This window comes from Rhineura floridana, chromosome 15, assembly GCF_030035675.1.
Source record: "Rhineura floridana isolate rRhiFlo1 chromosome 15, rRhiFlo1.hap2, whole genome shotgun sequence".
In the NCBI taxonomy this organism is placed as follows: Eukaryota; Metazoa; Chordata; class Lepidosauria; order Squamata; family Rhineuridae; genus Rhineura; species Rhineura floridana.
Genome location: NC_084494.1, coordinates 10207386 through 10219515, shown reverse-complemented (window position 1 = coordinate 10219515; position 12130 = coordinate 10207386). Strand labels below are relative to the sequence as shown.

At 46.7% G+C, this 12130-nt stretch overlaps 1 protein-coding gene across 2 annotated transcripts in view; it reads right to left on the bottom strand.

Moving 5' to 3' along the window:
* Positions 1 to 795: 795 nt before the first annotated feature.
* GJB3 (gap junction protein beta 3) overlaps positions 796 to 12130 on the bottom strand; it is a 29969-nt gene continuing 18634 nt past the window's right edge. Inside the window, exon 3 of one of the 2 annotated variants that reach the window (XM_061596360.1) lies at positions 796 to 2463. In XM_061596360.1, the coding sequence (XP_061452344.1) occupies positions 1623 to 2426 (804 nt within the window). In that variant the 5' untranslated portion in view covers positions 2427 to 2463 and the 3' untranslated portion in view covers positions 796 to 1622. The remainder of the gene's footprint in view (positions 2464 to 12130) is intronic. The other variant, XM_061596359.1, reaches the window with a different exon arrangement.

Below are 12130 nucleotides of genomic sequence, written 5' to 3'. Positions count from 1 at the left end.
TACTGAGAATTTATCTTTCAGCCCACTCTTGTGGCAACCTTAGGCCTTGAGCAATCTGCCCTCCCCACGCAAGGTGGAATTTCACTACTCTTAAGCTTTCGTGCTTCCCTTGAAACTTCTAACAGGCTTCATCCAACGTGGAATCCCACCAAGTCAATTTCAAAGTATGGTCTGGTACAGAAGAAGTGTGTAATCAGCCTTCCCCAACCTTGTGCCCCTCAGATGTCATTGGATCCCAACTCTCATCAGTCCTGGGCAGCATTGTCAATGGTCAAGGTTGATGAGTGCTGTAGTCTACCAACATCTGGAGGCACTGGGTTTGAGGAGGCTGGTGTAAACAGTACATCATGGAAGTATTTGTTCTTAGCTAGCCACTACAGCAGGCTTTCCCAATTTAGTGCCCTGTAGTTGTTGCAGGACTACAGCTCCCATCAACCCTGATCGCTGGCCATGAAGTCCAACAACATCTGGAGGGCACCAGGTTGGGCACATCTGTTTCCCTTTGCTCATGTGAACATACCAATATATTGTGCAGACATGGTGACCCCCCCCGAAAAAAAAACCCATGGGGAACTACCTAAATATATATATAATATATATTATATATATATATATATATTATATATATATATAATAAAAACCTCTGTTTGGTTAATCACAATTACGTTCATATATAAGACAGTTTTGAAAGCAACAAACAGAACTTCACTGAAGCTTGCTCTGGATCCCTATAAGGATTCCATTAATCACCTAAAATATATATGAACGTAATTGTGATTAACCAAACAGAGTTTTTTAATATATTAACAAAACGTTTCAGCTTCCGCCTTCATCAGCTGCTAACATACAAATGCTGTTACCAAGGTGGCAGTTATAGAGCTTATATATATATAAACTCTTGGCTTCCCTTGAAATTCCTAAGGTGCTTTGCCTGACACTGGATCTCCAAATTAACTTTGAATTTCCTTTACGTGAAATGTTGGTGATAAAGTCCAACTAAAACCAACTTTTCTGTTTGATCCTTTGTTTTCAGACAGTGTGGGCTTTCTCATTTCGGCAGGAGAAAGCAAGATTTCAGAGATGAATAAAGTAGGCTTTTCATTGACTTTTCCAAATTGACTAAACAACCTCCCCTTCATTTAATGACTCGCAACACGCTCTATAAACATTTAAATGAGTCAGAGGAAGGAATCAAAGCTACAAGCCATTGGTTGCTAGGAGCCTCCTGAAGACCACAACATATGTTCTACAGATGTGGCTTTCGTAGCCAATTGCCTATATTAATTATAGCCTCTGAGAAAGTGTAAATGCTAGGATTTTAAGGGCTGCAACTTCTTCCAGTGAAGAGCAAGCTGACATCTGATGTGGTGCATGTCTTGAGCCGTGCATCAGCAGCGTAGTCACAACATGTAAACAGGCCACGAGGCCTTGCCTTCAGGCCTCAGCGAAACATGACAGCACTTCCCCTTTGTGGAAAACGTTGCCATCCACACAATGCACAGGGAAAGTCTCCCTTTCAAATTGTCCTTCTGTGTCCCATGCTCCAAAAAGTCACTTACGTGTCCCAATGAAATAATCCAAATGGCAGTTGGCCATTTTGGATATGCCCCCTTTGCGCCCCTTCAGATTAAAGTAAGGTTAGGTGCAGAGGCCCTAAGGGCCTCTAAGGGCATGTGCTTTCCTTTCCCATACTGTGGTTGCTCAAGTCTCGAATGGCACTGGCAGGTGGAGGCCTTGCTGTAGGTCAAGGACCTCTTATTCTTCTTCCACTTCTGTACCAAGCGGAGGACCCGCTTGGAGATGAGGTAGACGATCTCGCAGACGATGAGAACGATGCATAAGGCAGAGGCCCCGACCATGAAGTAGGTGAAAATCTTCTTCTCTGTCGGCCGAGCGATGTAGCAATCTATTGTATTTGGGCAAGGCTTCAGGTCGCACTTGACCAGCTTGGGCATGTCAAAGCTCTCCCATATCCTATGGAGGAGGTAGAGGAAGATGATCTCGATCGCCAGCTTGAAGAAGAGGGTGAGGAGGTAAGTCCACCAGAGGCCGCCATGCTTCTTGCCAGGGTTGCTGTAGAGCTTAGGGCAGTTCTCCCCATTCTTCAGCCGATTCTTCCTCTCCCGGTCCTCGCGGTAGGCCACGTGCATTATCACCAGCAGGGAGGGGCAGGTGGCAAAGATGAGCTGCAGGGCCCACAGGCGGGTGTGGGAGATGGGGAAGAAGTGGTCAAAGCAGACGTTGGTGCATCCGGGCTGCCGGTGGTTGCAATCAAACTCCTTCTGCTCATCCCCCCACACCCGCTCGGCAGCCACCACGTAAACCAGGACCCGGAAGACAAAGACGATGGAGAGCCAAATGCGGCCGAAAGCCGTGGAGTATTTGTTCACCCCGCTCAGCAGGCCCTGTAGGGTCTTCCAGTCCATACTGACAGACGTCTGTTGAGGACTTGCTCACCTGAACCTGGAAGGGAGAAAGAATGGGAGAAAAAGAAACAGTCAGTTTTTAAAAATCCTTCCTATACTTTGATGCAGAACCGCCTCCCAGGGACAAATGAATGACCAGTGATTGGCTGGCTGGCTGGCTGCTTCTCTCCCTGCCTGTGTCAGGATTCAAGCACACGGGGCCTTTGGGCCTGGGGAGCTGCTTTGGTTGGCTCAAGCCAATTAGCTGTGTGAGGAGAAGGCTGAGATGGCCTGTCTCCTGTTACATCAAGGTTAGGATACCAGGCCTCTCTATTGGGCCCTTGAGACTCTTCCCAGAACACACCCTTTACTGGCTCTGCATTGCACCTTCTTTGATCGTGCCTTTTGCTTGCCTGAGTGGAAGACAGAGAGAGGCATGTGTGTAGAAACCTGCCTACGGTGTAGAGGTAACATTTATAGGTGGTGCTCCACCCCCTTTTGCAACTGGCCCTGCCCACCACTGCCATGCGGGCTCCAGAAGGGAATATGGCCCTTAGGCTGAAACAGGGTCCCCACACCTGCCTCAGAGCCACAGAAACTGGCCAAGCTGCCTGCTGGATCTTATTTCAATGCCAGCGATGGGGCAAGCTTCCTCCATCACAATGGGGGGCGGGCAGGGGGGAAGCAAAGGCTATGTGGCGCATACAGATCCATTCTCCAGTTCTTCACTGCCTCTCCCTGCTTCTCAGTATCCCATACCTGAGGTGTCCACCTCACCTGCCTAATGGTAGAGCTCGCACTCGGATCAGACCCGCAAGATGCCTGGTGGAGGCAGAGGATTTAGCCAGTGCACCAGCACTCAGCTTTGGCAATTACAAGGGGACCAGCCAAGGATGTCTTCTTGCATCCGTGGACCAGACAGGAGTTGGCGATAGTCCCAGACCCTTATAGATGCTTCCTGGTCTCAACAATGAAGACACCTCTCTTGCTGACTATACACTGTTCTATGCTCTGTCTTCACCATATCTTCAATTATTTGGGTGTGCATCTATTTGCCTTTCTACCTGTACGACTTCACGCAGCACAAAGTGAAACTAGGATAGGCCTCTCTCATAACACTAGGGGCTATCCGATGAAGCTGGGCATTGGAAGGTTCAGGACAGACAGATGAAAGGTCTTCTTCACATGGTGCATTATGGAATTTGCTCCATCAAGAGGAAGTGATGGCCACCAACCTGAAGGATAAGGCTACCAGTGGTTACTAAAACCTTGATGGCAATGTTCTACTTCCACTATTGGAGGCAATATACATTTGAATACCAGTTGCTAGAAACTGCAGGAATGGCCAGCGCTGTTGTGCTTCCTAGAAGAAGCATCTGGCTGGCCACTGAGGAAACAGGATGCTGGATTAGATGGGATGCTGGCCTGATTCAACAGGCTCTTTTTATGTTCTCATGTCTGTCCAGCCATCCAGTTTTTATACCATCTTTCCATAAAGCAATGCATCAATTCATACAAAATATTTAAACCATAAAGCACAGTACAGAACTGCACAATACTCCCAGACTATTAAATGAGCATATCTTCTGTACTGTATTAGATTACTGCAGTACATTGTATGGGGCTGCCTTTGGAGGTCTTCTGGGTGGTTATGATCACCCAATGCTAGGGGTGGGCATTAATTGGATGGCACAGAATTCCCCACAGTTACACTCCCAGAGTTACACTGCCTCAGGGATTTTGAAGTCCTCCTTTGCTAAAAGTTTTGGAATGGTTTTCTATTATTGAGGGATGCCAAATTCTGACCCAAATTCTGTTTTAGGTAAAGTTTGTCAGCAATTCTCAGGGTAACATCCAAACATGAATATAGCATAATCTGGATTTGTCTTGACATTTAGCTACCCGGGCAACTCTTGTTTTTATTTAGGGCACCCAGTTTGCTCTTGCCAAAAGTGTTGGTGTCACAAGATTTATTAACCTGGGCTGGAAGACAAGAGACAACTAATGATTAGTTCATTAACTCTAGCTTACTCACAAGCTTAAGTGGCTTCCTGGCATTTCCTTAGCATAATTAACTCACAGGTCAAGATGATGAGAAAATAGGTGAGGAGTGAGGGCTTTTACTTGACACACCCTGTTTTGAACTCAGCATCTGGTGCTCAGCTTGGGATCTGCAAGCCAGCCTGACGAAATGCAAGCCACCATGATGCAATCCCCATGTAGCAGCATGAAACAGAACTAGAGGCTCCCAGTCCAAGAATGGCTCATTAAATTCAGACCCACCACTTCTTCGATGTTTGGGAGGGGCCATGGCTGTGTGGCAGAGCACACACTTTGCATGCGGAAGGTTCTGAGTTTGATGCTCGACATCTCCAGCTGGGACTGTGAATGTCCCTTGCCTTAAAGTCCGAAGAGTCTGGAGAGCTCTTGCCAGTGAGTCTTGGCGGTATTGAGCTAGATGCATTAATATTCTGACACAGTATAAAGGAGCTTAATTGTTTGAGAAAGGGTTGCAGCCAGTGAAGACTGGTGGCTGCAATGTCAGTGGGGCAGTGAATCTGTTCCAGGATTTAGTGCAAACTTTCAAGGAGCTGTCCAAGGTGCTGAAACATAAATTTTCTTAAACAAGTAAGTTCAGCACCTTGGATAGCTCCTTGAAAGTTCATACTAAATGCAGAGCGGATTCATTGCCCCACTGACATTGGAGCCACCAGTCTCCACTGGTTGTGGCTCAGTGCATGCTGTGCATGCAAAAGGTCCCAGATTCATCCCCTGCTATCACCAGGTAGGGCTGAGAATGACCCTTGTTTGAAACTCTGGACAGCTGCTGCCAGTCAGGGTGGGCAATATTGAGCTAGATGGACCAATACACTGACTTGGTACAAGGCAGCTTATGTGTTTTGCTCCCTCTGAGTTGTCAGGATCACAATTGTCATGGGCCCGGCAGAACATGGAGGAGCGGTCAGATGGCAGAGGAAGAGGACTTTGAATGGACAGGTGCTTCCCCTGTTGAGCCGCTGGGCATGCAGGACTCTGAGAACTCTCTTGCTCTGGACAGTGGCAGTTACACCCCTGAAGCTCCCGTTACCCACAAGGAGGCTCAGCCCAGTCAGGCTGTTGCCACCCCACCTGACCCGCCTCCTCTACCCACACTCACTCTGCTGCCTCCCCAGCACGTCACCCCTCCCTCTGTTGAGGAGGGTCCTGCTGAGGTAGAGCGGCTGCCCTCGCCTCACTCACAGAGGTGCCAACACCAGCAAGAACGACCCCCAACAGCTCAACTGAGGCAGAGCTATTGGGTGCACACGCGTTCCCAACACTCACACTCACACTCAGTTCACACAAGTAGGGTGCCCGTCCAACCTTACTTAAGCCGGGTGAGGGGGCATGTTTAGTTGCTGCGACAATGTCTTAGTGCATTGTAGTCATATCTAGTCTAGCCTAGTAATAACGTTGAACCATGTGTAACCTGTAAGTTGATTCATGAAGTGCTCGGAACCAAAATCTTTCAATAAACTTATTAATGAAATGTGCAGCTCCTCGTTTGTGTCCGATTTCAGGGTGTTCAGGCAGGACAACAATGTTGCTGGGTGAGTGGAAGCCACATGTGGTTGAATTTGCCTGCCACAGGCTCTAGGGCTCACAGCTCTGTGGCAGGTGGCTCTCTCCGTTGCCTGCCTATCATGCATCCTCTTCCTGCCATCAGTGCACTTGGAATGCTGTCAAGATTATCTTCATATGAATCCCTCCCTAGATTTTGGAGTTTTGGATGCCTTGACTTTGCTTTTGGAATGGACAACACATCAAAAGGATTGCCCATTGTTCCATTTTTGTTGTGAATTTAGCACATCACACTGGGCGTGTACAATTTTGCTCCCGCCTTCAGCTCCTTCCATCATTTGTACTTTTCCCACTAGTGAGGTCTACAGTCTATAGCAACCTTCCTCAAACTTGGGTTTTCAGAGGTGGCTGGGAACATCCCCCATCATTCCCACCCAGCCTGGCCAATGGTCAAGGATGATCAGGGGTGTAGTCCAACGGGGACCCAAGGTCGGGGAAAGCTGGTCTAGAGTCTACCATTCCAACAAACATGGGAACATTGGCGACACACTATAAAATAATGTTAATGAATATTTGGCTCTACGAAGGTTCTTTTTGTGTTGCATCATCATCATTTAATTTACATACTAAGCAGCTTACAAGTATAAAAACCAATTACGCAAGCCTTTCACTAATGTGCGAGAGCCCAAGTGTGCCCCTGCAAAGGTGCTGAACGTGGGGATCGGCGAATCCATCCTTTATGGGTTCTCTCTGTTTCTCTTTTTCCCCAATCTTATGTTCAGCTCTCTTAAGTTCATTTCAGCGTCAGTTTGCGTTTCTCTAAAAAGTCCTCATGAAAATTCATCAGCATTTTAATCTACATTTCTCCTACTATACAGGTTTTTGCATGCCAGTTTGCTTAGTGCATGCATTATTGAAAAGCACTTCACACTCACATAATGCATATTTGTATGTTGTTGTCACCATGCTTTTTTTAATGCACACTTTATTCTAGTGTATGGCTTGTTGGACACATGACTTGGCTGGAGAACGGCATTGCAAAATTTGGAGAAGCGCCCATTTCAAAGGGTGGCTGTGGTTTGGTTCACGTATTGTTTCAGAAAGTGCAAATCCAGTAGGTCCGCCTATAAATGCAAACTGAATTGAATTTCTCCTCCATCCCTAACTGATGAAACCATCAAGATGGCTTTTTCTTTTTCATGTGTAGCATTATTACTGGCTATGTTAATTCTCCTAGTTCAACCAGAACTCAGAGAGAGTGGAATGCAGGCCAGAGGGGACCCATGGAACAATGGAGGAATCCAATGTGTTCTTTTCCAAAGGGCACGGCCTCAGCCTTGCCTTCCAGTTTGGTCCCAGTCTTGTTTCCTCCTTCGCCCATGGAGACTGGTGGCCCTGAAGTCAGTGGGACAGTGAATCTGCTCCAGGTTTTAGTCCGAACTTTCAAGGCGATGTCCAAGGTGCTGAAAGTGGAGAAAGCGGATAGGCTTCTCTCATCATACTAGAACCTGGGGCCATGCAACGACGCTGAACTTTGGAAGATTCAGGACCGGCAAAAGATAATACTTCTTCACCCAGCACATCACTGAAGTATGGAGTTTGCTCCCACACGAGGCGGTGATGGCCACCAACTTGGATGGCTTTAAAAGAGGATTAGACAACTTAATGGATGATAAAGCGATCAGTGGCTACTGGGCACAGCGGCTATGTTCTCCCTCTATTGTCAGAGAGAGCAGGCCTCTGAATACTGGGGGCTGGAAACTGCAGGAGGGGAGAGCGCTGTTGCACTCAGGTCCTGCTTCCCATGGGCATCTGGTTGGCCACTTTGAGGACAGGATGCAGGACTAGTTGGGCCTCTGGCCTGATGCAGCAGCCAGGCTTTTCTGATGTTCTTACTATTGGGCAAAGGGAGCTGACCACCTCAGACAGCAGATTCCGGTGGGGGGAAGGCAATAGTGGGGGGCTCCTGGCTGTTCCTCCCAGGCCTCCCATCTATTCCCTTCTCTTCTGCTGCCTCAGTGGAGGATACTGTCCTGTCAACAGGGCTGAAGTAAAACTGCACTGCCAGTCTAACAGGCTTCTGTATCTGAAATGCAAGAGGTCGCCATCTTGACCGTCACCTCAGGCAGCTCTATGAACTTACCTCAGAGCTTCCTCTCTGATCTGCCCCCACATGCTGCAGCTTCTCATCTCTCTCGCCCTTTCCTGAAGTTGTGTTCTCTTCCTACTCCTCATTCAAATTGCTCTTCCTTGATCCGTTGTTTATTTGGTAACATTTGTGCCTTCGGGTTTTTTGTATTTTGACTTCCTGCATTCCAGTACATGTTTCTAGTCCTCATCCTGATCACATGGGCGGTTTAAATGACAGCTAAGCCAAATGTTTTTGAATGGACATTTTGGGTGCAAAAGCAAAAATAAAATAAAATGGAGGGGATCGACCTGAAAATATACCCCCCCCAAAAAAACCCTCTTGCCTTTTTTTTCATAGCTGGTCACTGGTGTTTGCAGCCCTGACTGCTTTGGCACCATTTCCACATTTTAAAATTGTCCTTCCTCCATGCTGGCCAATCAGATTTTGGTATATGAAGATGTCACTGAGGAAAAAAATGAAGCTTATTCTGAGTGAGACCCGTGTCTATTCAGGAAACACTGCCTTCACTCTGAATGAGCTTTATTTGCATTCTCAGATGTAATTGCTTAGCTCTATCTGATTAACTCCATGACATTACTATGGCTAGGATGAAGAAGGTCAATTTGAAAAGGGGGGAAATAATGCAGTTTGGGGTTGCCTAGATGCTCAAAATAGATGCCAATTTTGGAGAGGAATGACTGCCTAAATCTATGTTTGTGTGTGTGTGTGTGGGAGGGACTTTAGCAGCACCCCTGTGAAAAAAATTGCCACATCCCCCCTGATAATTGAAAAAGGGGGTCTTCTGTGGGTGCAGAAGAAAATAAGGGTGGCATTCAACACTAGTGCTATTCAGAGTAGACCTGTGAAGTTGTTGTACACGACTAATTTAGGTTTATTAATTTCAATAGGTACACTCTGTGTAGAACTTAGTTGAATACAATCCTAAGTGTCCCATGGCCCATTTTGGCTCAACTTTAGTTTTAATCGCAGTCAAACTGACATGCTTCTCTTCCCTCACAGAAAGTAGATTGCATCCAGTTGAGTTCCCCCAGCAGCTGAACATCCCATGCAAAAACACTAGCTCAGCTACTTAGAGTCAGAGGCTTCCCTTTTCATTCATTCTACAGAGACCCCCCTCTGAGATAAATGGCCCTTGCTCACCCATCATTTGAAACTCCAGCTTCCAAGTCTTAGTCTGATACTCTAACTCAGAGCTTCCCCGAATGTGGTCAGTGGACCACCAGCATCCCGTGAGCTTCATTTAGGTGCTCCACATTATTACCAATTAATTTTTAATGGTATTTTATTCTTCTTTTATTTTATTGTATTTTATTGCCTTACAATTTGAATTTGATGGAATGCAAATTGTAATACAACAGAATACAATGTAAAGAATAAAATAAGCAACTAAAAATCGCCCAGCATCCAGCACAGTGCATTACAGTTGCTACAACAGGCTGAAAAATCATGAAGTGCCTGGTCAAGACCATCAGCAATTTCCAAGTTTGCGAGCCACTGCTCAAACCACTATACCACACTGCCTTTAATGCCAATGCGATGTTAAAAGGCTAGCACAGTGGTAGGCTACATTCACACCGGTCAGCACAATCAGCAGTCTGCTGCCACTCAGCAGTTGCATGGGCAGCCAGGTGCTCAATTCCACTACCATCCCTGCTTTCTTGCAGCTCCCAGCAGGTGTTTACCAACCTGGGTTGCTGTACATGTATAATGGGCTGTGTTCACCTTAATAAGCTACAAGGTGTCCGGGCCTACCTTAGGAGACACTTCCCACAATATAAGTAATAGTATGTTTTTGGGGGGACTTTCTGCAAAGTCACCTCTCTTACCCGTGTGAGAAGCCGCACCTATGCACATTCCTTAGCCTACTCACATGTTAAAGCAACAGCAGCCTAGACTCCCTCTGCGGCTGATCACCCTCTGGGTCCACCTATGGTTGCCAAGTTCTCAATCAGCCCCTATAGCTGTGTTTTTAACAGCAGCAAACAAGTTGGCAACAAGGATGTTCAGGGGACTGGAAACAAAGCCCTATGAGGAGAGACTGAAAGAATTGGGCATGTTTAGCCCGGAGAAGAGAAGACTGAGGGGAGATATGATAGCACTCTTCAAGTACATGAAAGGTTGTCATACAGAGGAGGGCTGGGATCTCTTCTTGATGGTCCCAGAGTGCAGGACATGGAATAATGGGCTCAAGTTGCAGGAAGCCCGATTTAGGCTGAACATCAGAAAAAACTTCCTAGCTGTTAAGAGTGGTATGACAATGGAACCAATGGCCTAGGGAGGTGGTGGGCTCTCCAACACTGGAGGCAATCAAGAGGCAGCTGGAGAGCTTTAAATTGGGTTCCTGCTTTGAGTAGGGGGTTGGACTCGATGGCCTTAGAGGCTCTTTCCCACTCTACTATTCTATGATTCTAAGTGATTGCTTTTGTCTCTTGGTGTCGTGAACAGTTTCAGCTGCTGATTTGAAGAGGTCAGGATGCTATTAAGGGCACAGGAGCAAGGCAGGGCAATCAGTGCCCACCCCAAATCCATCCCTCATTCAATCCAGCTCTGGTTTTGCCAGGACAGCAACCACATTTCAGTCCGCGGCCCAACACATTTAGCCCTTTCTCCCCCAGTGGTGCTTTGTAAGCTATTCCCTTAGCATTTTGCCCTCTGGAGGAAAGACACAAAACTGGTCAAGTAGCTTTCCTTTTAACTCTTCATTTCCCGCTTTCTTTTTTCAATGATTCCATGGAGGGTTATACAGAAGAAAGGGCAGCTGTGTCAATTTGATGGTTTTCTACTTTTCCAGTGTTAAATTTGGTTCTGTGTATCAGTTTGCAATTTCCCCCCATTAAAAACTCCCCATGAAAATCCACTTGCATTTTAATGAAAATTCACCTGTACATACATTTTTGCAAAGCAATTTCCCCTAATATGATTCATTTTAATTTTGACTACATTTTATGCACGCTTTACTCCAGTATATGCATTTCTGTACACATTATTTTGCTGGAGAACTGCTTTGCAAAATTCAGAGAGGTGTGAATTTTGAAGGAATGGATAGTGCAGATGGGGCCGATGGGGCCAAGGATTAGTCCATCCCTACTGAAAAAGTATAGCCCAGCTATATATAGCATGCATAGCAGGTGTGGGGAACTATAATTCCCATCAGCCCCAGCAAGCATTGTCAATGGCCAGGGATGATGGGAGTTGCAGTTCAGCAACATCTGGAGGGCCAGAGGTTCCCCACACAGAGGGAAGCATATTGGATGTGGTTCAGGGCTGCACAGTTTGCTCTGCTCTCAAAGTCACACTGTTCCTCGAATCGGAAGGAAGGGCAGGATATAAATTTAATAAACAAACAAATAAATAAATTTTGCCATCATCACCACGTACTGGCTAATGCAGCCTTTCCCAACTAGTGGGCCACCAGATGTTGTTGGACCACAATTTCCATCTTTCCTGACCATTGGCAATGCTGGCTGAGGCTGATGGGAGTTGTGGTCCAACAACACCTGGTGGCCCACTAGGTTGGGAAAGGCTGGGTTAATGTCTTCAGTGTGTGTGCGTCTTCTCTCCACGTGGCGCTCTCAGTGCGATTTATAAACCTAATCAGCCAGTGATCTAAATTGCATGGGGAGCCTCTGTCTATAGGGAAGGCTCTCTTCTGCACACAGTATCCAGAAGACAAGGATGGCAAACGTGTAAAAGCTGAGTGGCTTTCAAATGTAGGGCTAAATATGCACCCCCAAAGCCCTGTTCAAATCAACATGCTTACCCTTCACACCAGGGATGAGGAGCCTTTTATCTCCCGAGGGCCACATTCCCTTTTGGGCAACCTTCTGGGGGCCACATGCCAGATGGTCAGGGCCAGAATCAAAAAGTGAGTGGAGGAACAGATGTCACCTTTGTCCAGTAAGCTACATTATAGCGGCACAAAAGTTAGAGGTTTCTACACACACACACACACCTCCATCTTGGCAAGCCACAGACATTATACCAAAGTGGAATCAAGCCAATCTAAGGGATG